The sequence below is a fragment of the Arvicola amphibius genome, chromosome 6 (genome assembly GCF_903992535.2).
Source record: "Arvicola amphibius chromosome 6, mArvAmp1.2, whole genome shotgun sequence".
Classification (NCBI taxonomy): domain Eukaryota; kingdom Metazoa; phylum Chordata; class Mammalia; order Rodentia; family Cricetidae; genus Arvicola; species Arvicola amphibius.
This window is the reverse complement of record NC_052052.2, coordinates 46,930,242-46,953,139: the sequence shown is the minus strand read 5'-3', so window position 1 is coordinate 46,953,139 and position 22,898 is coordinate 46,930,242. Positions and strand designations below refer to the sequence as shown.

Below are 22,898 nucleotides of genomic sequence, written 5' to 3'. Positions count from 1 at the left end.
AGGCATGAGAAGGTCCCAGTAATCTCCTTCCCAGGTCCCAGGTCAGGCGGGTCCTGTGGAAGCCGGGTCCCCAGCGCCCCGGGCCCCCAGCGTCCCAGGGCGTCGCCCCGTGCAAGCAAGGGAGAGGAGGGGCGGGCGCGGGACTTTCCCCGCCTCCCTCCTCTTTCCATAAATCACCGCAGCCGCGGCAGCAGCGGAGCCGGGAAGTGTACGGTGTCGGAGCGCAGCGTGGTGGCACCAGACACCTCCCTTTCCCCCGCCGCTTTCTTTCCTTTCTCTTCTCTCAGTTGGATCTTTTAAACCTCCCTCTCCTTCCTCGCCCTGAGTCCGCCCCAGCCGCGCCTTCGCGCAAGCACTGGTGGCGCCGCCGCGGTCTCCCGGCTGCGCCGAGACTCAGGGAAGCGAAGGCGGCGCTGCTCAGCCTGTGCTCCCAGCCGGCCCGGCCTGTGGGCGTCGCGGTCTCGGAGCCGCCGCCGCCAGGCGATGGTGGCCGCCCGCGCGCCCGCGCTGCAGCCGGGCGCCCCCTAAGTTTGCCAGCCACCGCCGCCGCACCGCGGAGCCGGGAGCGCAGGAGACCCGAAAGTTTGGCGGGCTGCGCCTCCCACGGCCAGCGCCCGGAGCCGGTCGGCGGGGAGTGGCCGGAGGCGGCATGGCCCGCGAGTCCAAGGAAGAGGAGACCGTGAGGCCGACCGCTCTGGTCCGCCGCTGTCCCCGCTGCCCTGACTGGCCTGGGGCCCCGCGGCCACCCGTCTGGCTGCTCTGCGTAGTGGCATGTTGGATCCTGGGAGCCGTGGCCGACGCCGATTTCTCCATCCTGGACGAGGCGCAAGTGTTGGCGAGTCAGATGCGGAGGCTGGCGGCCGAGGAGCTGGGGGTGGTCACCATGCAGGTAAGTGACCTTCTTCGCGCCGCCCCACTTGCTGCGCTCTCTGGCTGCACAGAGACTCCGGGCTGCACAGAGCCCCAGGGCATTGCAATGAGCCTCTTACAGGCTGCGGGACCCCTCGTCTCCTGCACTCCTTCACATCGAATCCTCTCTGTCCTGTGTACTCCTCTCCTCTGCAGAGCTCACCCACTTTGCCTAGCACAGCCCCCATCCCTAGCCCCATTATGTAGGCTAGGGATTCTCCGCTCTACCCGCAGCTCCTTCCCCAGTTTTCACTCTCTTTCTTAGCAGATTTGTCACCCGGCACTCCTGCAAACTCCCTTTCCCTCTTTGTGTCCCCATCCCAGGGCAGAGAGTCCCGCCCGACTCCGGGCATTCTCCAAGGCCCCACCACTCCGCCCCCCTTGAAACCTTCCAGAGTCCTGGAGATCCCTGGCGCACGAGTTGGCTAGGGAGGGAAGGCAGAGCGTCCACCGAGCCGCAGGACGGCCAGGGTCCGGGCTGCCTAGCAGCCGGGGTTTGCTCTCCCTACCCCGCCGCTTTGGGGGAGGGGACGGGCTGGCCTGGAAGATCCCCAGCTCCAGTCCCTGTGGAGACTCTTTTTGTTGCTTTCCGTTCTTGCGGCCCTCTGTCGCGTGCTGTCTGCTGTGTAATTTTTGGTTTGTGTGTGCCTTTGCTGGTAGGAGGAAGGACAAGGTGAAGGGCTTCCATTTTTCCTAGCGTGTTTACCGGTTCGGCTTTTCCAGGGTTGTAGATTAATTGCCTTCGGCTGATAAGAATTTCTGACAGTGCTACTAATAACCCACAGTTGTAAAAATTGCTAGACAGCAACCACCTGGAGATCCTATCGCGCCGTTATTCTCATCTTGGCGGTAAAGGCCCACTCATTTAAGAACTGATGAGATGGCAATTCCGAGTACGAAACCAGCGAAACAGACTAGTTCTCTAGATCCTGCATTTCTGCAATAATGGTGTCGGGATTGGTCTTCGAAAGCCCGAAGTTTTCAGGAATGTGGTCTATTCAATAGGTTTCTGATTTGTAACCTAGACTGACCATTCCACCTCCCACAGGCGAGGTGTTTTTGCGTCTCTTTGGGATTCAGGTTTCTGACGGCTTTCTTTTTAAAACCTCCTCCCTCCCTGGCCTCCTAAAAGGTTGCAGTTTGCTTAAAGCAAGTTCCACAGATCTTCTCCACGCTGGCTTTTCTAAGGTGGTGTGATAATTGCTGGGAGGGTAAATTTTCACTTACTTGCAGAAACCCAGGCCTGACATTCAACGGAGCGGGATTTTCTTTATTTCCACCATAACAGCTACTCTTTGAAAGTGCATCTTTGGTTACTTCCGGTCACCTTTTTTACATTTAGGTTCAGTTTTAATTTCTTCCATGTGCATTTTCTGGTTCCTGACCAGAAGGGCTTTTGGAGGCAATGAAAGACTTCCAGATTTGCTTTGCATTGGTGAATGCGTTAATTTAGACACAGAATTGTGTTTTCCCACAGAGGATCCTCTTTTAGCAAAAGGGATTTCATGTGTGGCAATTTGAGATTTTGCTTTCAGGATTAGGCGGCCTTTGCCACCTTCACCCCATCTCTAGGGCAGGATGAGGGATGGCATTCCCCTCCCCTTCCTGTAAGCTGAAGGCTTGCTGTTTCTAAGATTCTGGCAGCAGTTTTACTGTTTCTCACCCTGGTCCTTGACAAAAGGTGAAATCTGATCCTGAGACATTGTCATTCAGGTAGGGAGACTGTTAGGAAAAAACCTCGTGTCTATGTAGGGGGTGTGTGTGTGCCCAAATGGCCCTTTATCTCCCCCCAACTGGGGTCCCTCTAACACCTCTGCAACCTCACTGTGGAAAGGGACCTCCTGTGGACAGGGTTTTGTTTGGCAAAATGTAAAGTGGCTTCTCTCCTCTTTTGAAAGGATGGTGCTTACTGTATTTAAAGTCCTCTCCTTGAGCTGCGGTGGATCTGCCACTTGCTCCTGTCTGGGAAATGGCAGGGAGAGTCTCCTTTGAAAGGAGCTAGATCTGCCAGCTTTGGGAGAAGTGCTTGTGCATAACAGATCCAGTGCCTGCTAGACTTCTGGCTTTTAGCACAGAGCATGTGAACTTTGGGGTTTGTTCAGGGAGTCTGAAATGAATGTGGGCCCTTTGCCCAAAATGAAGATGACGTGCCCTCTGTTCTGGAATGTGGATTTGGTGCTTCAGAGACAAATAGCCCATGTGGCTATTAAGTGGAGCTAGATGACTTTCACACACACACACACACACACACACACACACACACACACACACACACGGTTGAGACAGACATCAAGACTTTGTCCCTTTGCAGGAAGAGAGTATCTGCCCCCCCCCCGCCCCCAGTGAAGGGATTGACTTGTTTTATTTAACCTTGGCATTTTATGAGAAACTATCAGTAGACCTGTTAATTTTTAAAGCCAGTTTCCAGGCCTTTTAAGTCGTTTTGCTGCGGAAATTTTCCAAAAGCAACTCTTCCTTTGGAGAAACGGTAGAGTAGCTTCCCAGTGAGGCCGGTTGCTGTGCTGGAGCTCCCAGTAGCTGCAAACACTGCTCACCGAGAGACTGAGCCAGGAAACACGCAAAGGCAAAGCCAGCCTTTCAATACTAGGGCTTCCCATGACACCGTTCTTGTGCTTGCTCCTCGAGAAGACCGAAAAGCAATCTGTCTTACAAATTGTCTTGGAAAAGTTTTCCAACTGAGGTTGCCTGCTCATGGTTTTTTTTTTTTTTTTTTTTTTTTTTTGATGTTTACTGTTGTTCTTTTTAAAAAATAACGCCCCCCATTTTTAAGCAATGCGATTTGCACTAATCAGTTTTCCCAGGAAAGCGGCCACTGAAGACTGCCTCCCTGGCTGCAGACATCATAGATGATGAGTGAAAGCCAGAACCTAATCACTGTTTCCTCAGGAGTCTGGTGACATGAAGCCATGGATGGTGGGGTCTGTGGAGCAGAAAGGGACGGTGTCGGGGGAGACTGTTTCCGCTTATTCATTGATGCATCAAGCTTTGGGTGGATGGTACCGTGCAGTGGAAAGAGCCCCAGGGGTGTCCCTGAGATCTGGATTCCAGAGAAGTCACTTGCTAGCTGGGTGATTTCATTTGTCCAGTGGTTGGTGGCGATTCTTCTAAGATGTGCTGTGTGACTTCCCAACACAGGAAGGCCATCACTGTGTATATATAACACATGCCACTAGGAAGCTGTGGCTAAGAAATGTTCGTGGATGTGGTAGTTTGTGCTAGGTGTTTGGGGAATTACAAGAAGATGGTCTTACATTGCCTTTTAAGGGGTTTGCCTTAAACACTGGTTCTCAAAGAGTCCTGTGGGTCGCGACTCTTTGGTGGGGTTTCCAAATGATCCCTTCACAGGGGGTTTGCTAAACACCATCCAGAAACACATATATTTACATTATGATTCATAAGCAGCAAAATTATAGTTATGAAGTAGCAATGAGAATAGTTTTATGGTTGGGGTCACTACAACATGAGGAACTGTATTAAAGGGGTTCAGCATTAGGAAAGTTGAAAACCACTGGCCTTGAAGAAGAGGTAGGATTGCACAGGTAAAATGCTCAATTCCCCAATGCCTGCTTGTTAGAAGGCTTATCTACCCTGGGAGCTATTTCACCAGGCATTTTATAAGCCCACTTAACATTATATGACAATTGAGGCTTCCTAACAGCAAGGGTCTGGCTTGGTGCCAGTGTGCCCGCCTTGGTGTGAGCTCTGCTGTGCTGGGCACGCTTGCTGTGAACTTGGCAGACACAGCAGCAGGTTGGTCAGACAGCTGCTGTATGGGGCCTAGGGAGAGAAAAGAGGAGGGGATTCCTTTCAGAAAGAGTATCAGAAGTGCGAGGTGGAGCTTCATCTCAGTTAGAGCAGCCACCAGGATGAGGTGACTTCAGGCATAGAAGGCCCTGGGTGGGCAGAGGTGTCCGTTGAAAACAGCAGTGCTCTAAATAGCCTTCCTGTGCAACAAGACAGAGTGTCGGAGCCACACAAACCATTGCTCGTTTTGGTACATCTCTAACACATTTGGAATAGAGGGCTTCTTCTCCGAGAGGGCTTGAGTTAGACCCTGTTGGTGCTAAAAGGTGGCCAAGGCCTGGTCCCCACTCCTACTCCTACCTCTTTGTCTCTTAGTGGGGGAAATAGACCCGAAAGGAAGCAGGATGGTACACGGGATGAGTGATCAGGCCTAGAGGTGTCAGAAGGTACTGGTGAGCACTGTGGCAGAGAGACAGGGACAGGGGAACAGGGTATCACAGGGCCACAGAATAGCCTTGCTCTATTCTGCAGCGATCTAGGAAGTTACCTGCTTAGGCCTCTTTAGTGGAATGTTCATATACAGAGTCTGGCCCTGAAAGCGGAAGCAGCACCTCAGCTGTGATCAGATCAGCCATCCTCAGACACTGCTCATCTCTTTGCTGGCATCGGATGAGGAGGCGGGTGTAGCTCGAGCTTTAGCGAGAAGGCTGGCTCCGATCTGACTCCACCTCTCCGTATAGATCCTGTGTGGTATCTCATCTCTTTGGATACCCTCACATATCTGTGGTGACTGGTCATAGATGTTTCAGGGGCTGGACTGCAACCATCAGCTGATTCAGTCAGACTTAGGTAAGGCTTATATTTTTCTCTAATTTGTGTGCCATCCAAGGCATAACCTGATTTTAAATATATATTGATGCTCTACGGACTATTTTAGAGGGAAAAATGTTTGCAAATAATGTGGATTAGTTTGTATGTTTGTATAAAATCTTAGTGGAAAAATTGTTATTTCTTCCTTTTGGACTTTTGAATACTTGGAGCAGAAGAAAGCAGAACCATTATAGGTGACTCTGAGTTGAACTTAAGAATGGACCCAAGGAAAAACATATTGAATGACTTTTGCTGACTGCTGTTGTCTTAGTGCTGGCTGGACTTCCTCCTCACTAAAGCCTGCCTTGGCTGGCTTCGTGCCTTGTGCTCATTAGTTTCCCTGCCAGCCCTGTTTGAGTTGTACTTGGGCTTGGGAAGGGGAAGGCCATGGTTTCACACTTCATAACATGCCGGTGCTATTTCTGGTTGCTGCTTGCCAAGTTGATTCCTTTAGCCTAAGTGGGTAGGTTAGGTGAGAGCCTTCTGAAACTCGCCTTTCGCTGGGAGGTGGAGTGAAACTCACTGTGGATCTTTTTGGACTCTATAAGAATCTGCTGAACCTCAGAGTATCATGGGGGCACCGGTGACAGCAGTTTTAACTCGGCCAGTTATTAGTTGTGTAACTTCTTCCCAAATGTTATTAAACCCGTCTGAACTTCCGTGACTTCTCATTTCATGTGGTTCACAGGAGGAGGTATATTTTCAAGAAGAAAGAAAAAACACAAAATCTCCAACAAAACCAAAACCAGACTAGCCCAAGGCCCTGCAGAAGAGCATTCAATAAACAGAAATATAAATATGTAAAAATGGGCTCGGTCTGCTCAATGTGAGGTTATAAAACAGAATGCAGAAGCATGCAGCTCCTGCCAGAGCCAAGTGCCCATCTCACCCTCAGATACTGGGTTTTCAAAGCGGCCATGCTTCTGTCCAGGAGTTTCTTGGGTATCATGTACAGACCTCAAGCTTGTGCTGGCAAACTGCCCTCTGGGGGTTCTGAAGAAAGTACTAGGTGTGCAATTTGTAGTTATTTACTCTTAAACTTGTTGAAAAGTTATTTTTTTCATGTACAAAACCAAAGAAAATAGTGTAAGAGTACACACATCTCTCTCCTCTAGCTGAAACAGCTGCTAATCACTAGTGGGCGACCAGGCTGGGTCTGCTGCTGCCTCCACCTGCTCTTTCTTTCGGCCAGGTGATAGGAAACCAACTCCACATGCTGCAGTTTTGTTTGTAACATTTCAAATCGCATTACAATTTAATTTATTATCATCGTGAGTGTTTGGAAATGCTTTCTTTCTTTTGACTTCCTGTTGCGTAGGATTTTAAATAGTCCTTTTGCCCAGCGACCAGCTCTGAGGATAGAAAACCTCTAGGTCTCCCCCTAGTAACATTTTCTATCCCTTGTTTTCCTGCATCTTTTCCCATGAGGTTCTTGTTTTCTTGTGGTTGGGATTTACTGTAGGCACATGTGCGAACCACATCTGCCCAGTTCTGTTCCCAGAGTGATTGGGGGATAAAACAAACTGTTAAGTGGGAGATCTTTGAGGACCAAAGAGGAAAAGCTTCTCCACTCACCTTTGTGCTCTGAGTAGTCTGTGACTGCATGCCTCCTTGCACAATTGGGGGCTGCAAGATGCAGGAGTAAGGGGCGTGTCTAACATCTTCCATCATGAGTTCCCCTCTCCTTAGGAAGGCTACACCATCTTAGGCTGTCAAGACAGAATGGAAAGAATTGCCAAGATTGTGATTTACGGCCCTTTCAGGGTTGCCACATCTCATGTTTCCCAAGGTCAGCTGGGCAGAAGGAAGGAAGTGGGCTGGGTATAGGTCAGTAGGCGGGAGTGGGATACTGCACTTGGGAGGAATTGCCAGGGCTGCAGGAGGGTGGAGCTACTCTGTGCCCATTCTGGTTGCCCAGAGGCAATCTTGGGACACTGTCCAGGCTGGTGCCATTATCTTGCTTTGTTTTTCAGGAGATGTGGAAAAGCCTTGCTTCTTAAAATGATGGCAATTGGTTCCGATGAAAATCGTAATAGTAAAACAGGGCCAAGACAAACACATTGCAGGCAAAATTGAGCCAGAGGCCACTCACTGGTTAGTGTCTGGGATAGAATTATCAGCAGGTTCTGGATGATAAAAGCAGTTCTGTGTGCAGGGTATGGGGAAGATGCTTTTATTCCTTCTTCTTTTTTTTAATATTCATTTATGTTTGTCTGTGTCACATTTGCATGTGGGTACCATTGGAAGCTGGAAGAGGCCATTGGAGCCCTGGAAGCTAGAGTTAGAGTTATGGCCTGGGTTCTGGGAACTGAACTTGAGGTATCTGTAAGAGCAGCACGTGTTCTTACCCCTGCTGGAAGAGAACTTCTGTGCAGTCCCAGAGCACGACTTTTTGATGACGTGTGCTAAAGTACATTGCCTTGAGAGATGACTTCAGGTTATTCAGTGTCTCTTTTGTGCCAGCCGCTCTGTTAGGCTTGAGATATCAGTTAATTTACAAAGTGACCCAGTTCTAAGACGCCTTCTGGATGCTTGAAGAAAGGGTGTCAGGGGTGTTTATGTGTCTGATGGGGAAAGGGTCTAGCCTGGGATTAATGGAAGTTGGGAAGTCCAAGAGTGGCCTTCCCAGAAAGCTCCTGTTGAAGAAGAATGGAAAGACGGCATTGGGATTTGAAGTTTAGTGAGAAGGGAAGAAAGGGCATGGGATAGGTTGGGCAAGGAGGGAGAGGTAAGGTTGTGGGACCCTAGATCTTTTTAGCAGTCAAGACTTTGTTTTCGACAGGTGCCAGCATCCCTCACTCATACTAGCCTGAGTGAGAAGGGAACCTATTGCCTTTGCAGTTGAGTCGCCTAGGGTAGGATCTTCGTGCCGGGATAGATGACGACCTAAAAGATGTGGCTAGAACCGTATATCTCCTAATGCTCGTCTTTCCAAGTAGAGCCTCCTGCTCTTTCAACATAGCTGGCAGCATCTTACCGTCTGGTTCAGAACCAGTTGCTTCATGTGCCTGAACGCCTTGGGTTGGAGAAGGTGTGCTCTGGGGAAAGGAATCCAGAATCTGGAGCAAGCCTAGAACATAGGAAACTCAACGAAGAGGTTTAAGACGCAAAGTGTAATGGCCAACAATACCTGCCAGGGCCTGCTCCAATTCTGTTTCCCATATCCCCAGGCCCAGTCCAAGGAGAGCCAGTCTGCTTCTTTCCAGAATGATAGAGAGCTAAATGCAATAGCCTTACCCTCTATAATATTCTGTTGCACACACTGTCTGATCGTTGGGTACCAAGGCCGAGACAGTCAAATAAATTGCTCTTATTTGTAAGTGACTTGTTACCTGGAAGCTACAGACCAATGAGAGGCTAGCTCCCTGGAGATTCTGCTGGGGATACATTGTAGCTTCTGATTATTCTCATGGCCTGATACTGTGGGAGTCCCATTTCCCTGTTATCTTGAATGGGGAAAGGAAGTTTGACTAAACCCCAAACATTCCTCCTTTAGAAACTGTTGCGCTCCTTTATGGTTGAGATCATGAAGGTGATGGTTTAGCTTGGTGCTGATTGGATGATTTTAAGTTATCACTTAGTACCTAAAAGTCAGTGAGCCGCTAAAAGAAGTTCAGAGGTGCTGAGATTTACAGAATGCTAGGTACTGTTTTCAAGGAACAAATGTAATTGATTACTTGCTGATTACCGTTACTACTAAATTAACTTTTTATTTAAAGGAGAAAGTAGGACTGGAAATAGGGCTCAGCTGTAGGGCCATTGTCTGGCATTCACGAGGTCCTTAGTTCAATTCCCAGCACCGCAAAAGTAAAGAAATATATAAGTAAACCAACAAAACATAAATACAACAACAAAAGGCAAAGCATTAGAAAAGGGTTAGGGGAAGAACAACTTTGGTCCTTTAGTGTTTATGTAAGAGCCACAGAAGGAGGGCTGGAGAGATGGCTCAGTGGTTAACAGCATTGCCTGTTCTTCCAAAGGTCCTGAGTTCAATCCCCGGCAACCACATGGTGGCTCACAACCATCTGTAATGAGGTCTGGTGCCCTCTTCTGGCCTGCAGACATACAGACAGAATATTGTATATATAATAAATAAATATTTAAAAAAAAAAAAAAAAAAGCCACAGAAGGAAATGTCACCTGGTATTTCAAGCAAAGTTCAGTGTTGAAATTGAACTAAAGGACTTGCTTAGATCGTTCCCCTAGTTATTGGGAATATGAAGTCCTTCCGTTTGTCTTTAGTGGACCCTGCGGTATTTCTGTGGAGGAGTTTGACTCGGGGGTGACACAGCCTAAGTGACATTTATTATTGGAACATCTTTTTTAACCCTGCTTTCTTTTTCTGAGTTCGAAGATGAATTCCTCCTTAAACTAAACTTTCTGCAGCCAACTGAGTTAATTACGGTCTGAAAGCTCCTGCCTCCAAATACCTAGTGACTCCAACTGCAGAGGGGCTGTGGTCCCCATTTCCCTGGGTTCCGTGCTTTGTGGAATCACACAGTAGAAGCCCATGCCCTGCATTCTTATCTGCAGTGGTGGTTTGATTCTCTTCCATCCAGAACCATTTTTAGAAGACACAGAGCCCAAGACTATGGCCCCTATTTTCTTGACTTCCTTTGGTTTTTTAGAAATATAAGTTATATTATTTTGCATGGAATATTTAAAAGATACTTCGAGGCTCTGGTGGAAGGACAGTTTTTTTTTTTTTTTAAAAAAAGCAAGCCGGTGAGAACGAATCTGAATTTTTAATTAGGCTTTGAGTTGTTCCTTCAAAGTGTGGAGGCATCATTAGGGATGTAAGTCTTGTTGCATTAGCAGAGACTGACGTGCTACTTCAAACGCGCAGAGTGCAGCTGTCCTGTGCAGATAAAAGTTGCCAAGTGCGGCAAAGCAAGGTGGATTGGTAGGTAATTAGCTGTCCCGCGTTGCTGCGGTGTGGAAGAGGCCTGCCAGTCAAGACAGGAAGGGAGGAATTACTAAGAGGAGAAAATCCATGTGTGTCACGAAGCAATTTGGAATCTCTTCAGCTGTGGTAGAACTGATAAGGCCCATCCTAGGGAGCAATGCAGGCCAACTCTACTGTACGCTGGCCAACATTTTCTTTATTTTTCCCTCCCCTTCCCTCTCTTCCTCCTTCCCTCCCTCCAAAGAATGGCCAGAAGTGATGATCCACAAATACACTGATTCATCAATCTACTCCGACTCCATTCCTGATATAATTAGTTTAAATAGTCTTTATAGTTCCACGTCACTATGGTGAGTCAAAAACATCACCGAGAAATCATAACACCTCAGCAGTTACTGACCGAATGACTGAGAAATAAGCATCTGACTGGCTATATTGTCTCTTTGTTATAAATGTGCGCTGTTTATAAAGTGTCTCAGGATACTTGTGTGCCTGCTAGATGTAGGATTGTAAGTTTTAAATATTTCACTCCACCCACCCCTGCCACACTCCCTGATCTCTGAATATCAAAAGCATAGAAAGGCCTATGGAATCTTGTTTCTCCTTAGTCCTCACTAACTCATCAGAGCACCTTGGTCTGGTGGCCCACTTGGTGCCTCTGCAGGACACTGCTGGCCTCCTGTGCTGTTTGCTTTTGCTGTCTTCTGTCTAAGGTGCAGCTTGACAGAGGAGATGCTGGATTGGGTCAAATGCCCTCATCAGCTTCTCTGGGTGAGAGGTCCGTGGCTGCTGCTGCTGCAGGAAGTGGCTGTGTGCAGTCTTTGGACTGTTCTCTTCCCTTCCCAGAAAGAGAGAGAGAGAGAGAGAGAGAGAGAGAGAGAGAGAGAGAGAGAGAGAGAGAGAGAGAGAGAGAGAGAGAGAAACCTGGGAAACTGAGGAATTTTTGGAGGGAGACAGTAGTCTTGGCTATTCAGAGTTGATCTCATTGTTCCTCCCTTGATAGGAAGAAACGGTGGCCTTTCGGGAGTCTTAGGCAAGATGAACCTGTCTGCTGATTGTAAACCCATAACACCTGTTATAGGCCTTTGACCTTTCTGGAGTTAAGTGTAAAGGGAGATCATGAAAGCAATGTGTGGTAGCCCAGGTTAGAAATCCCAGCACTCAGGAAGAGGAGAGATGGATCAAGAGTTCTAGGCCATCCTTGGCTACACAGTGAATTGTAGGCCAGCATAGACCCTATCTCCAAAATATTGATTAATAATAATAATAATACGTCAGTAAATAAACTAAAAACAGAGGTGGCATTTTTATTTGCATACCTGTCTTTCGTATTGAAGTTAGATAAGCCTGGTAAACAGTTACAGAATGACTAGGGGGATTGATGGAGAGCCATCACCCACAGGAAAGAACCCAGACTCACTGATCTGGGGAGTCTTAGGGTGGTAAGCACTGTCTGCGGCCTACCTTGAGGATCCCAGAAATGAGGTCTGGACTGCAAGAACTGCCCAGGGGCTTTGAATGATAGACGTTGTATCTCTCTAATAAGTTACTATTCCGAATTAGCTTTCCCCATTGTGTTTATGTCGGTTTCATTAACCCTTCTAGACTTACTGGGAAACGGTTGAGATCTTTCTACAAACAGATTGAAAATACCTCAACTATCTCCATGATCCAGAACAGTGCCCAGGATACGAATTTCCTAGTATTAGTGGGATTTGATGTTTGGCTTCTTCGTGGTGGCGTAGTGGGAGAAATTTCTGTACGTTTGGACTTTTTTCTCACAAGGTGAGAATTCATTAGGTAATTGATCTGTGGAGTACGTACTGAACACAGACTGTGCGCCAGGAACTCTTCTGTTTCCCTTTTGACTTCTCACAGGCAAGCGTTGTGTTAGTGTTTAGTTCTAGGCCTTGTTTACCCATGCTGCCTGTGAGAACTGGGAAGGTGTGTGGGAAGGTGACCAGCTCTTAAGATTGGAGCAAATCCAGGGCAGGCCACTTGTTTCTCTCTTCCAATGTAAACAATCCCTGCGGCTTCCAGGAAACATAATACAAATGTGGCCACGTGGTTCTTAGGCTGGAATTAAAAAGACAAACCCTCATTCCCTGTGTAATTCTTTTTCTTATTAAAATGAAAACCTTCCAGGACAGACCCTGACTGTGAATAGAATTCTGCCATAGTGACTCAGGCCTACTTCCACTCCCTGCCCCACCTACCTGTAGTTTTAGGCTTACATATATTGAAATGTGTTCTTTTGTGAAGGAGGTTCTCACTATGTAGCTCAGGCTGGCCTAGGCTGGGGAATCCTCCTGCCTCAGCCTCCCAGTGCATATGTTCTTTATAGAGGAGGACAGTTTTCACTTTTTACTGAAGCTTTAACAGTTTGCCATAGAATCTCTGTGTGAACATCAAGCATTCAATCTAATTTAATTTTTATAAATACAAATATATATAATCACAGATACAAATATAGATACAAATACGTGTATAATTTTTATTTTATTTTTACAATTAAAAGTAAACCTGATTTCATTTTATAATTAAAAATAAAATTTTTGATTTTTATTATTATAATATAAACGTTTCTGTTACCATTTACACTCTTGTTTGCATTTAGTTAGTGTAAAGGCGGGCATTTCTGTGCCATGGCGTGAGTGTAGAGGTCAGACGCGTCTCTCCTTTCACCATGTGGGTCCCAGGTATCGAGTCCAGGTTGTCAGGCTTGCTGGCAAGTGCCTTTCCCCACGGAGCCATCTCGCCAGCTCCGAGAGCCTGTTGCTTTTTTCTTTAGAGTGTTTGTATGTTCTCTCAGACGTGCTTTTTATTCTTCCCATACATGCCCATTCTACTGATACAGGTGGATGTTTCCGAGTGATGTTGTCCTCCCCAGGAAACTTCCTTTCATTATTTAAAAAACATCACGACATCCAGGATTAAAAAGAACGAGTGGTAATTGGGATACATACACAGTCTTCATCAGAGAGTTGTAAAGTTTGCAGCCCTTATCTGATCAAGACAGCATTGTGTAGAATTAGAGGTTACCAGAGCCTGTGTAGGTCTTTAGGTTGTGTGAGTCAGCCAGTCTGTTACGGTCTGCGGTTCAGCCCTGGGCATGTAGCAGCACACTTCTAAGGATTCTAGGAAGCAGCCAGAGCAGAGGCCCTGCCTTGGAGGGGCCTGTAGACCTTAGAGGGGAAAAGTCAACATTTAAACATGCAGAGCTAAAGAAAGATGAGAAACCGGGACTTACCACTTCGTGTGCAGATAGAGCCGGTTAAGATAGCCTTCACAAACAGCCCCCTTGCTGGAGAATCTGGGCAGTTGTGTGAAGGGAGTGAGGGCCTAGGGATCTCTAGAGGGAGGACTGAGGGAAGGCTGCAAACCAGGATGGGAATGAGAGCCAATGGAAGACAGCTGCATCTCTCTGGAGATCCTTGTCTGAACTTTATCCTGGCCGAGATGGGGAACCATGAACGTTTGAGGCACAAGATTGTTGAACTGACTTCTGCTTTAGAGTCATTTTGCCTGACTGGTTCATCTTGCCTTTCTATTTTGACTTCCCCAACCTCTGGTTGTTAATGTAAGCTCAGGCTGTAATAAAATGAATCCAGTAATTACAGGCCTTCAGAGGTTACACCCTTCTGCAGAAGGTCCGTCTTCCCTGCTCACTGAAAGATGCCCCAGCGAAATCCTGCTAAACACACTCTCTTTGGACATTAGGAGTTCTGTTTCCATAAACATATCCCAGTTATGCTGGTCATGGTGGTAAATGCTTTTAACCCCAGCACTCAGGAAGGCAGAAGCAGGAGGATCTCTGAGTTCAAGTCTAGCCTGGTCTACAAAATAAGTTCCAAGAAAGCCAGGGCTACATAGTGAAACTGTCTCAAAAACCAAAAAATAGCTAGGTGGTGGTGGCACACGCCTTTGCTCTCAGCACTTGGGAGGCAAAGGCAGGCGGATCTCTGAATTTGGGGCCAGCCTGGTCTACAAAGCAGATGCCAAGACAGCTATGACTATTACGCAGAGAAACCCTGTCTAGAAAACACACACACACACACTAAACAAACAAACAAACAAAAAGATGTACCAACCAGATCCTATGTTGAAGTTGATCTCTTAGAACTGGGTGGATTCAATCCACATTTTAAGATTGCCGTATAATCCGTTCATTTGGGCAAAAGGAGGGGATGCAGGTGGCCACTGTAATAGCCATTGTCAGCCTTTGGTGGGAGGACAATAAAATAAAGTTTTTAATCCTTTTTTTGTTTTTTTTTTTTTTTTTTTTTTTTGTTTTTTGTTTTTTTGTTTTTCAAGACAGGGTTTCTCTGTGTAATAGTCCTGGCTGTCCTGGAACTCATTCTGTAGACCAGGCTGGCCACACACTCACAGAGAACTGCCAGCCTCTGCCTCCCAAGTGCTGGGATTAAAGGCATGCGCCACCACCGCCTCACTAGTTTGGATCATTTTTGACTGGCATCTTAGTGGATTCCCCACCCCTTGGATTTTATTCTTTATATCTATGAATGCTAGCTCTGGTAGTGCCACATGCCTGTAACCCATCCTAGCAGGGGAGAGGATGAGTCAGGAGGATTGTAAGTTCCAGGTCGGCTTGGATGAGTTAACATCAGGGTGGTGCAAAGTGGCATGCATTCAGTGGGAGACCTACACTTTTAGCATTGTAGCTCCCTGCATGCCGTGCTGGGCAGCAGCTGTGAGCCTCACGATAAGGGATAAGGGAAGCCAGTATGGACCCACACTGTTCTGGGTGGCTCAAAAACTTCATCGTAGTGGTTTCTGTGTCACTTCCCCAGCTATGTGTGCACAGGTGTGGACCTGTGCGTCCATACTGTCAGACACTATCGCTTTGTGTCGGTAGTTTCGCCCAGTTGTATGCTAAAAAAAAAAAAAATATTCTGAGCACTTTTAGAAAATAAAATACCAAGACTACTTTTGATATTGTATTTCCCTCTCATGATGGATTGATTGGGATATAACTCATGTGTAAGTTGACGAACATCTCTATTTCTCAAGCACCTGTTGAGAAATCTCAGGGATCATATACTAAGGATGGTGCTGAGTCAACGTGTGTATCTGGGAACTTTGAATCCATGTAGCTGTTGGAAAAGCCCCAGGCCAGTAGGTAACAACGCTCCATTTCATATATTAAAGCATAAGTTTAACTTTTTTGTGACGTGTTTGAGCTTCGGAATTGCCAAGGCATTTATGTTTTAAAAATATTATCACAGATATAGTAACACTGTACAGACATTTTGTAGATGCATATGTTTTTGAAACATCAAGTGGCAAATGTTTTTATAATTTGTGAGTTCCAGTTTCTACTTTTTAACCAGTCAGTCTCTCTCTTCCCATCTCTAGTTTCTTCCTCGGCTGTATGTCATAATTATATCAGAGGAGTTATAAATAGAATTAATTATGACTTTAAGGTGTGGGTTTCGAACAGTCTGTAGTAATTCATTGAGCTATCAGAACTAAATCGTAATGAGTATGTATTCAAATGAACACAAACACGAATGTAATCAGCTATTTTTGAGACGTTTACAAGGCAGTTGGTGTCTACTTCAAACGCTCGAGATTCTTTGTATGAGGTATCTCATCCTGACATAATAAATTGTTATTAAGGAGATAACATGTGAGAATTATCTTTTTAAAGTTTATCTTTAGTTCTACCCGCCTCCAAATTTGCCTTCTATCTGATATGAGTTAAGACTCATTATTTTAGGATCATGGTGAATTTCTTATTTAATTTTGATTTGGTGTCTTGGTCATCAGTTGTTGAAGTAAAGGTATTATATTGCTGCTTCCCAAAATCCACAACACTGAATGGACGTGTGGGCAGCCTGCTGCAAAGACTGTTGTCATACCATGGTTTTTTCTTCAGTACACCAACATGTTTATAAACCCATGCACCTCATTCAGTGAGTTGAGACATACCCATCTTGGGTTATGTGCAGGAGATGGCAGAACATACAACCCAAACCTGGGCATTTGTAGGTGATCCCTGCACATCTCTTGTAGACTTTAAAGACTTAAGAGATATCTAGGTTATCAACAATCCACAGTACAACATTGCTTAGGGAATAACCATGAGAAAAAAATTCCACACATGTTCAATACAGATGCAAGTTTTCCCAAAAAGTTCTATTCTCATTTGTTGACTGCTGTAGACTGAAGTTTCTGTCCTGCCTGGTCCTGCAGTCATTCAGTCCTAAAGAAACACACAGAAGCTTATATTAATTATAAACTGTTGGGCCTATTAGCTCAGGCTTATTATTAACTAGCTCTTACAACTTAAATTAACCCATAATTCTTGTCTATGTTTAGCCACATGGCTTGGTACCTTTTCTCAGTGAGACATTTTTATCTTGCTTCCTCTGCATCTGGCTGGTGACTGCATCTCTCTGCCTTTCATCTTCCCAGAATTCTCTTAGTCTGGTCACCCTGCCTATACTTCCTGCCTGACTACTGGCCAATCAGTGCTTTATGAAACTAATATGAGTGGCAAATCTTTACAGTGTATAAGAGCATTCTCCCACAGCAGACCCCTGATGGAGGAGTGTCTATGTGTTACTTTCATTATTAATAAAAAACTGCCTTGGCTCTTTAAGAGAACAGAAAATTAGGTAGGCAGAGTAGACAGAACAGAATGCTGGGTAGCAGGCAGTGGGGAGACGCTTCAGGCAGTCGCCATATGCAGTCGCCATGCTTCTCTCCGAGTGGATGCAGGTTAAGATCTCTCCTGGTAAGCCACACCTCGTGGTGCTACACAGATTACTAAATATGGGTTAAAGGAAGATGTGAGAATTAACCAATAAGAGGCTGAAACTAATGGGCCAGCATTGTTTAAAAGAATACAGTTTCCGTGTAATTATTTTGGGTAAAGCTAGCCGTGTGGCGGGACACAGCCCCGCCACTCCTTCTACCGACCCCAAAAGTGTGGACCCTGCAGATAGAGCTGACCGTACCTACTATTTCATTAGAATTTGATCTTTTGAGGTTGGCTCTCTCAGTTATAAGGGTTAAAATTATATAGCTATTAGTACAATAGCTATTATTATCACATGAGAATTCTAAATGTTTTTCTCCACACAGCGTTCACACATTACTACATATTTCCTTGCAAACTCTTAAATTTTTGTATTGAATCAAATTAGCTAGGAAAAAAATGAGTGAATAATGAAGTAAGTAATGTTTCATTTAGTATGTATTTAATGCCTACTTCTAGCCAAGTAGTAGACCTCTTTGTAGAGTAGTTGATCAAATATAGCCTGGTTCCCGCTTGGGCGGTGGCACACATTCTGCTGAGGTTAGCTGGTAAGCAGGCTGTGAACAGCAGGGATCAAGGGTCAGTTCAGGGAGGTTGTTTATATGCAAAGACTCTGACTTCATGGATGTTAATGGGTCATGTGCCTTGGAGGACCAATTCTGAGGACTTAACTGGTTCATACTAGTCTCCTCAAACTGTATCTCTTAGTTCAGGCATCTTCAGATGACTCACAAGTAGCCTGTAAGCAATTACTGTGCTCTACTCTAATCTTCCTCTGTGCTTCTTAGAAACCCATAACTTGGTTTCTTATTTTTTTTTATAGTCATGCTGTCTGCCATTTTCTTGAGACTCTCTCTCTTATACACCCCCAACCCTGCCAGGAAGGCTGACCTGGTAGCTCTGTGGATGTACTTTTGAAGGCATAAGTCCTGCAAGCTGAAAGCCATAGTTTAATAATTCAGAGGGCTTCCCTGCTAAAGCAAGCCCAGTTTGTAGCACGCTGACTTCCAACACGCATTCTGAAGTCAGCTTTTAGGGACATTCAGAAGTTATGAAAACAGATCTTGTTCTCAGATCAGCTCACAAAAACTAGGATAGAGAACGTTGGACTTTAGTCCAAGCCTTCTCACTCTCCCTAGGAACCTCAGGCTCCTTGTTCTAAAAATCGGGCAAGCCCAGGCATGGTGGCACATAAATCTACAATCCTGGCACTCTGGAGGCTGAGGCAGGAGAATCAGAAGTTGCGATGGGGGGCTGGAGAGATGGCTCAGAGGTTAAGAGCATTGCCTGTTCTTCCAGAGGTCCTGAGTTCAACTCCCAGCAACCACATGGTGGCTCACAACCATCTGCAATGGGGTCTGGTGCCCTCTTCTGGCCTGCAGACATACACACAGAATATTGTATACATAATAAATAAATAAATAAATATTAAAAAAAAAAGTTGCGATGGGGGTGGGAGGTGGGACTGATAAGATGGCTCAGCAGTTAAGAGCAAAGACTGTTGTTCTGAAGGACCCAGAATTCACACTGGGCAGCTCATGACTGCCTGTGACTCTCCTGCCTCCGGGAGGCCTCTGGCGTCCTAGGGTACCTACATACTCCTTCACACACCCACATGGAAACACACAATTAGACATGTAGCAAATATGTTTTTAAAAGTTGCAATAGTTAATTTTTTTGATTGTTAATTTGACAGGTGCTGGAATCATCTAGGATAGAAACATCTGGGCGTATCTGTGAGGGAATTTCTAAATTGGGTTAGTTAAGGTGGGAAGATGCACATGAGATATGTGTGGCATCCATGGGGTTGGAAACAAGGAGACAATGGGCTGAGCGTCAGAACCCACCACTGTCAGCTTTCTAAAAGTGAATGCTGTAACCAGCCAACTCATCCTCCTGCTGCCTTTCTTGCCTTGACGGGCTGCACCCTTAAATGATGAGTCTCCATAAACCCTTCCTTCAGTTGCTTTTGTCTTGCGTTTTGCTATAGCAATGAGGAAAGACGCTAACACAGAAAAAATGGGTCCCAGGATTAGGGTTGCTGCTACGATAAACCTGACTACGTGGTTCTTAGGACTCGGAACTGATTTCCGGAGGGATTGTGGAAGAATTTGGAACTTTGGGCCAGAGAGGCCCTAGACCACTGTAAAAAGGGGTTACTGAACCATTCTGGTGGGAATTTGGAAGAATGGAGAAACGTAGTGGGAAAGGCCTAGCTCATGAGGCTTCAGGAGATTCTTCCAAGAACTGGGATGGAAGACTGTTCATGTCACATTCTGGCAAAGAATCCAGTCACCTTTTGCTTATATCCTGTGAGCTTGAATAAGGCTGATTTAGTAGTAAGAGACTAATTTGTTTGGAGAAATCTCAAGACAGAATTGGACCCAGGCTGTGTCGTGGTGACTGCTCCCAGCTCTGATCCAGGCCTACAGTGAGAGAAGGCAGCAAGCAGAGAGAGCCAAGGGATATGAAAAGCATACACTTTGGAGAGGCAAGTAGCTTGAGCAGATTTAAAGGTACAGATAAGGCAGATGGGAACAGCAGCTGCAATTGTTGAAGGGGATTAGCCTTATTCAAGAGAAATCTAGTGTTCGTCACTGGGACCATAGGAAAGGTCTCCGTAGGGCAAGACCCCACCCACCTAAGGCTCCAGCTTATAAAAAATGCAAATTCACTTGAAAAGATTCTGAGCTGGATCCCCTGCTCGAATACAACCGCCAGAGAAACTTGTGTAGCTTCAACTACCAAGACCTAGAGAAGCCAATATGGCTGCGTGGTCCAAGGGCACTATGCTACATCTGGAGCTGACAGCAGAACTTCGCATGGTTTGTGTGGCACCTGTTTTAGGGGCGTGAAAAATGGAAGGATAAAAAAGGCGGTCATGGAAACTTGCACGAAGATTCCAGAGAGCTATTAAGGCCAGGAGATAACGTGGCAGGGTCAGTGTCCCTGCAAGGAGGGTCCGACTGGCCGTTGTGTGAATCTGTGAAGCTGAAAGCCCAAGTTACAATCAGGGCCCCAAATGTTGGACATGCCAGGATCGTGAGACATAACACTGGGGACAATTGCAGGCATGAAATGAAGCCTGATCAAGCAAAAAGTTAAGTGTGCTGCAGTTTGTAGATCTGGAAGGATGCTGATATCCAAACTCTTAGGAGTCCAGATGAGTCTATCATGACCCCAAGATGCTACAGGGTTTTGGTCCCATTTTATCTGCTGTGCCTTTATTCTTCTCATTAAAATGAGACTGTTGACTTTGTGCCAATGTTTTCTCTGATGTAGCTTCTTTCTTTTTTCTTTCTTTCTTTTTCTTCTTTTCTTTCTACTCCTCCTCCTCCTCTTCTTCCTTCTCCTCTTCCTCCTCCTCCTCTTCTTCTTCTTCATGGACATTTACTTAAAAGCTTGCTTTGTGTCTGAGAAGTAAATTTGGGCTTTGGAATTTTAAGCAGTGTTAGGGCTGTTGAAGATTCTGGGGGGGTTTTAGACACGGACCATGCATTTTGTATTTGAGATGAAAATGAAACCTTAAGAGGGAAGGGTAGAATATTTTATTAAAGAATTTTTTTTAGCATTTATTTTGTGTGTATGTGTCTGTGTTCTCTTGTGCATTCATATGCTATAGCACGTGTACGGAGGTAGGAAGGCAGCTGTTTTCTCTCCTACCGTGTGGGCTCCTGGGTTTCAACTCAAGTCAGCAGCTTTGGCAGCAAGGGCCTTCACCTGCAGATCCCTCTTGCTAACCCTCCATATCTTAATTTGAAAATGATGCACATGAGTATCATCTTAACGAGTGGGTGGACTTGTCTTGCTTGTCCACTCAACAGATTTAAAAGTACTGGAAGGGTTCCTTTGTGTGTGTCTGTGAGAAGGGCTCCAGAACGGTGTAGCTGAGGAAGAGAGACTCACCCCGCCTGTGGACAGAGGTCCTGGACTGCTAGGCAGTGAGCCAAGCATCGGCAATTCTCTCTCTCAACCCTGACTGGAGATGCAGTATAGCCAGCTCTCTCACCGTTCCTACCGCCTTGCCTGCGTGCTGTGATGGGCTTTATCCTCAATCCGTGAGCCACAATAAACTCTTCCCTGCCTTAAGTGGCGTCTGCCAGGTATTGTGTTGCGGCGCCGGTAAGAGCAGCACTACTCAAGTTCAGGGCCTGTCTGAAAAATAAGAGAGTGGAGGGAAAGGAATATGTAAGCCCAGGGTTCGTGTAGGGCCGAATGAGAGGTTTATGATAACACTGAACACAGTGCCCCATGCTAGACATCTCAGGAAGTGCAGGCCTCATTTTCCTGGGCAGGCAGATGTGCTAGGTTTTCAGAAACTCCGGTGTTCTGCACCTTGCTTGCAGGTCTTGACGGATGGAAGCATCCTGGGTGTGTTGCTAAGAAGCGAGCAGAAAGTGAGCGCCCTGGTGTTAGAGGGCTGGGGAGGGCAGCTCGCTTACTGTGTCTTCCCCTTCACACTAAGCAATAGCTAGTTGTTACATGACTCGACGTGGCCCAGTGGACCATGCTGGCTGCCAGATGTCACTTCCCAGTGGCCTTGTCCTTAGACATAGACCACCGAACCTCAGCTTCTGCTCGCTGGTTTTCTGTACTTTCAGCTTAGCCTCAGCCCATCAATGATGAGTAACTATTAGGAGACTTTTTTGTTTGGCACTCAGTAGTTTTCTGTTGGTGGTGGTGGTGGTGGGGAAGAAGGTATGTTTAAAACACTTGAAGGACAAAAAACAACCCTCTCCCTGGTCCCACAGGTCTGACTGGACCTGGCTTCCTCTCGAAATGTCTCCCTGTGATGTTATGACTTAAAGTATGGAGGGCCCTTTGATCCAAGCCCAGAATTTGTTGGCCACAGGGTTTTTGTTAATAGAAAACACTCATGCACCTCTAGGGGGAAGAAATTAAAGCACATACTTCCTCCTGTCTGACCTCTGAACTCTTGCCATTTACTTCAAACGCTGCCTGGGAGAGAGACGGCTAAATTAGTGAGCTGTGATAGCACCCTTTCCAGCCAGCCTGATTTTCAACTTATTTTCTCCTCCAGCTGACAAGCTTCTCCTTCAGAAGGTGTGCGTTTCCTCGGAAGTCTGAGGGGAGCCGGCATTCTTGAGGGGAGGTACAGTGTTCCAGGCAGTGAGACTCAGCCTTCTTTGTCGGTTAGGAACTGTCACAGAATAGCCAAGCCTTGCCGACGTCTTAGCTTTTTCTTGACTCAATTTCTTTATCTGTGAAATGGGGACCTACTCCACCTCAATGGCTAGAAGTGAAAACCGTAGGAAAGAATGCACATCAGAGTTCATTATGGGACCCTAGAGGTAGCTGGCTGGGTTACATTGCCACACATGCTTGGTGACAAAGAGCTATATCCAACTGCATACATCTGCAAGCCCCGCCATCCAAAGGCAAGAAGGGAATGGAGGCAGGACAATTGGCTGGAAATTCGGGTCTTAAGTGGACAGAGCTCTCGGTGGTCCAGTGAGATGCTCAACATGTGAATGCCATGGTCCTTCTATCTAGTGTACTAGTGAAGTGGCTCCTCTGTTTTTTAAGGACCTGTCAAGGACCGCCATTTCATAAACCAAAATTAATAAAGGCCTGGAGAGGTGGCTCAGCCATCACTGTCTGCTCTCTCATAGGTCCTGGGTTCTAGTCTTAGCCCCCACGTGA

At 46.3% G+C, this 22,898-nt stretch overlaps 1 protein-coding gene across 1 annotated transcript in view; it reads left to right on the top strand.

Moving 5' to 3' along the window:
• Positions 1–219: 219 nt before the first annotated feature.
• Positions 220–22,898, top strand: part of Cachd1 (cache domain containing 1) — a 228,630-nt gene continuing 205,951 nt past the window's right edge. Inside the window, exon 1 of the mRNA XM_038333472.2 lies at positions 220–889. Coding sequence (XP_038189400.1) covers positions 650–889 — 240 coding nt within the window. The 5' untranslated portion in view covers positions 220–649. The remainder of the gene's footprint in view (positions 890–22,898) is intronic.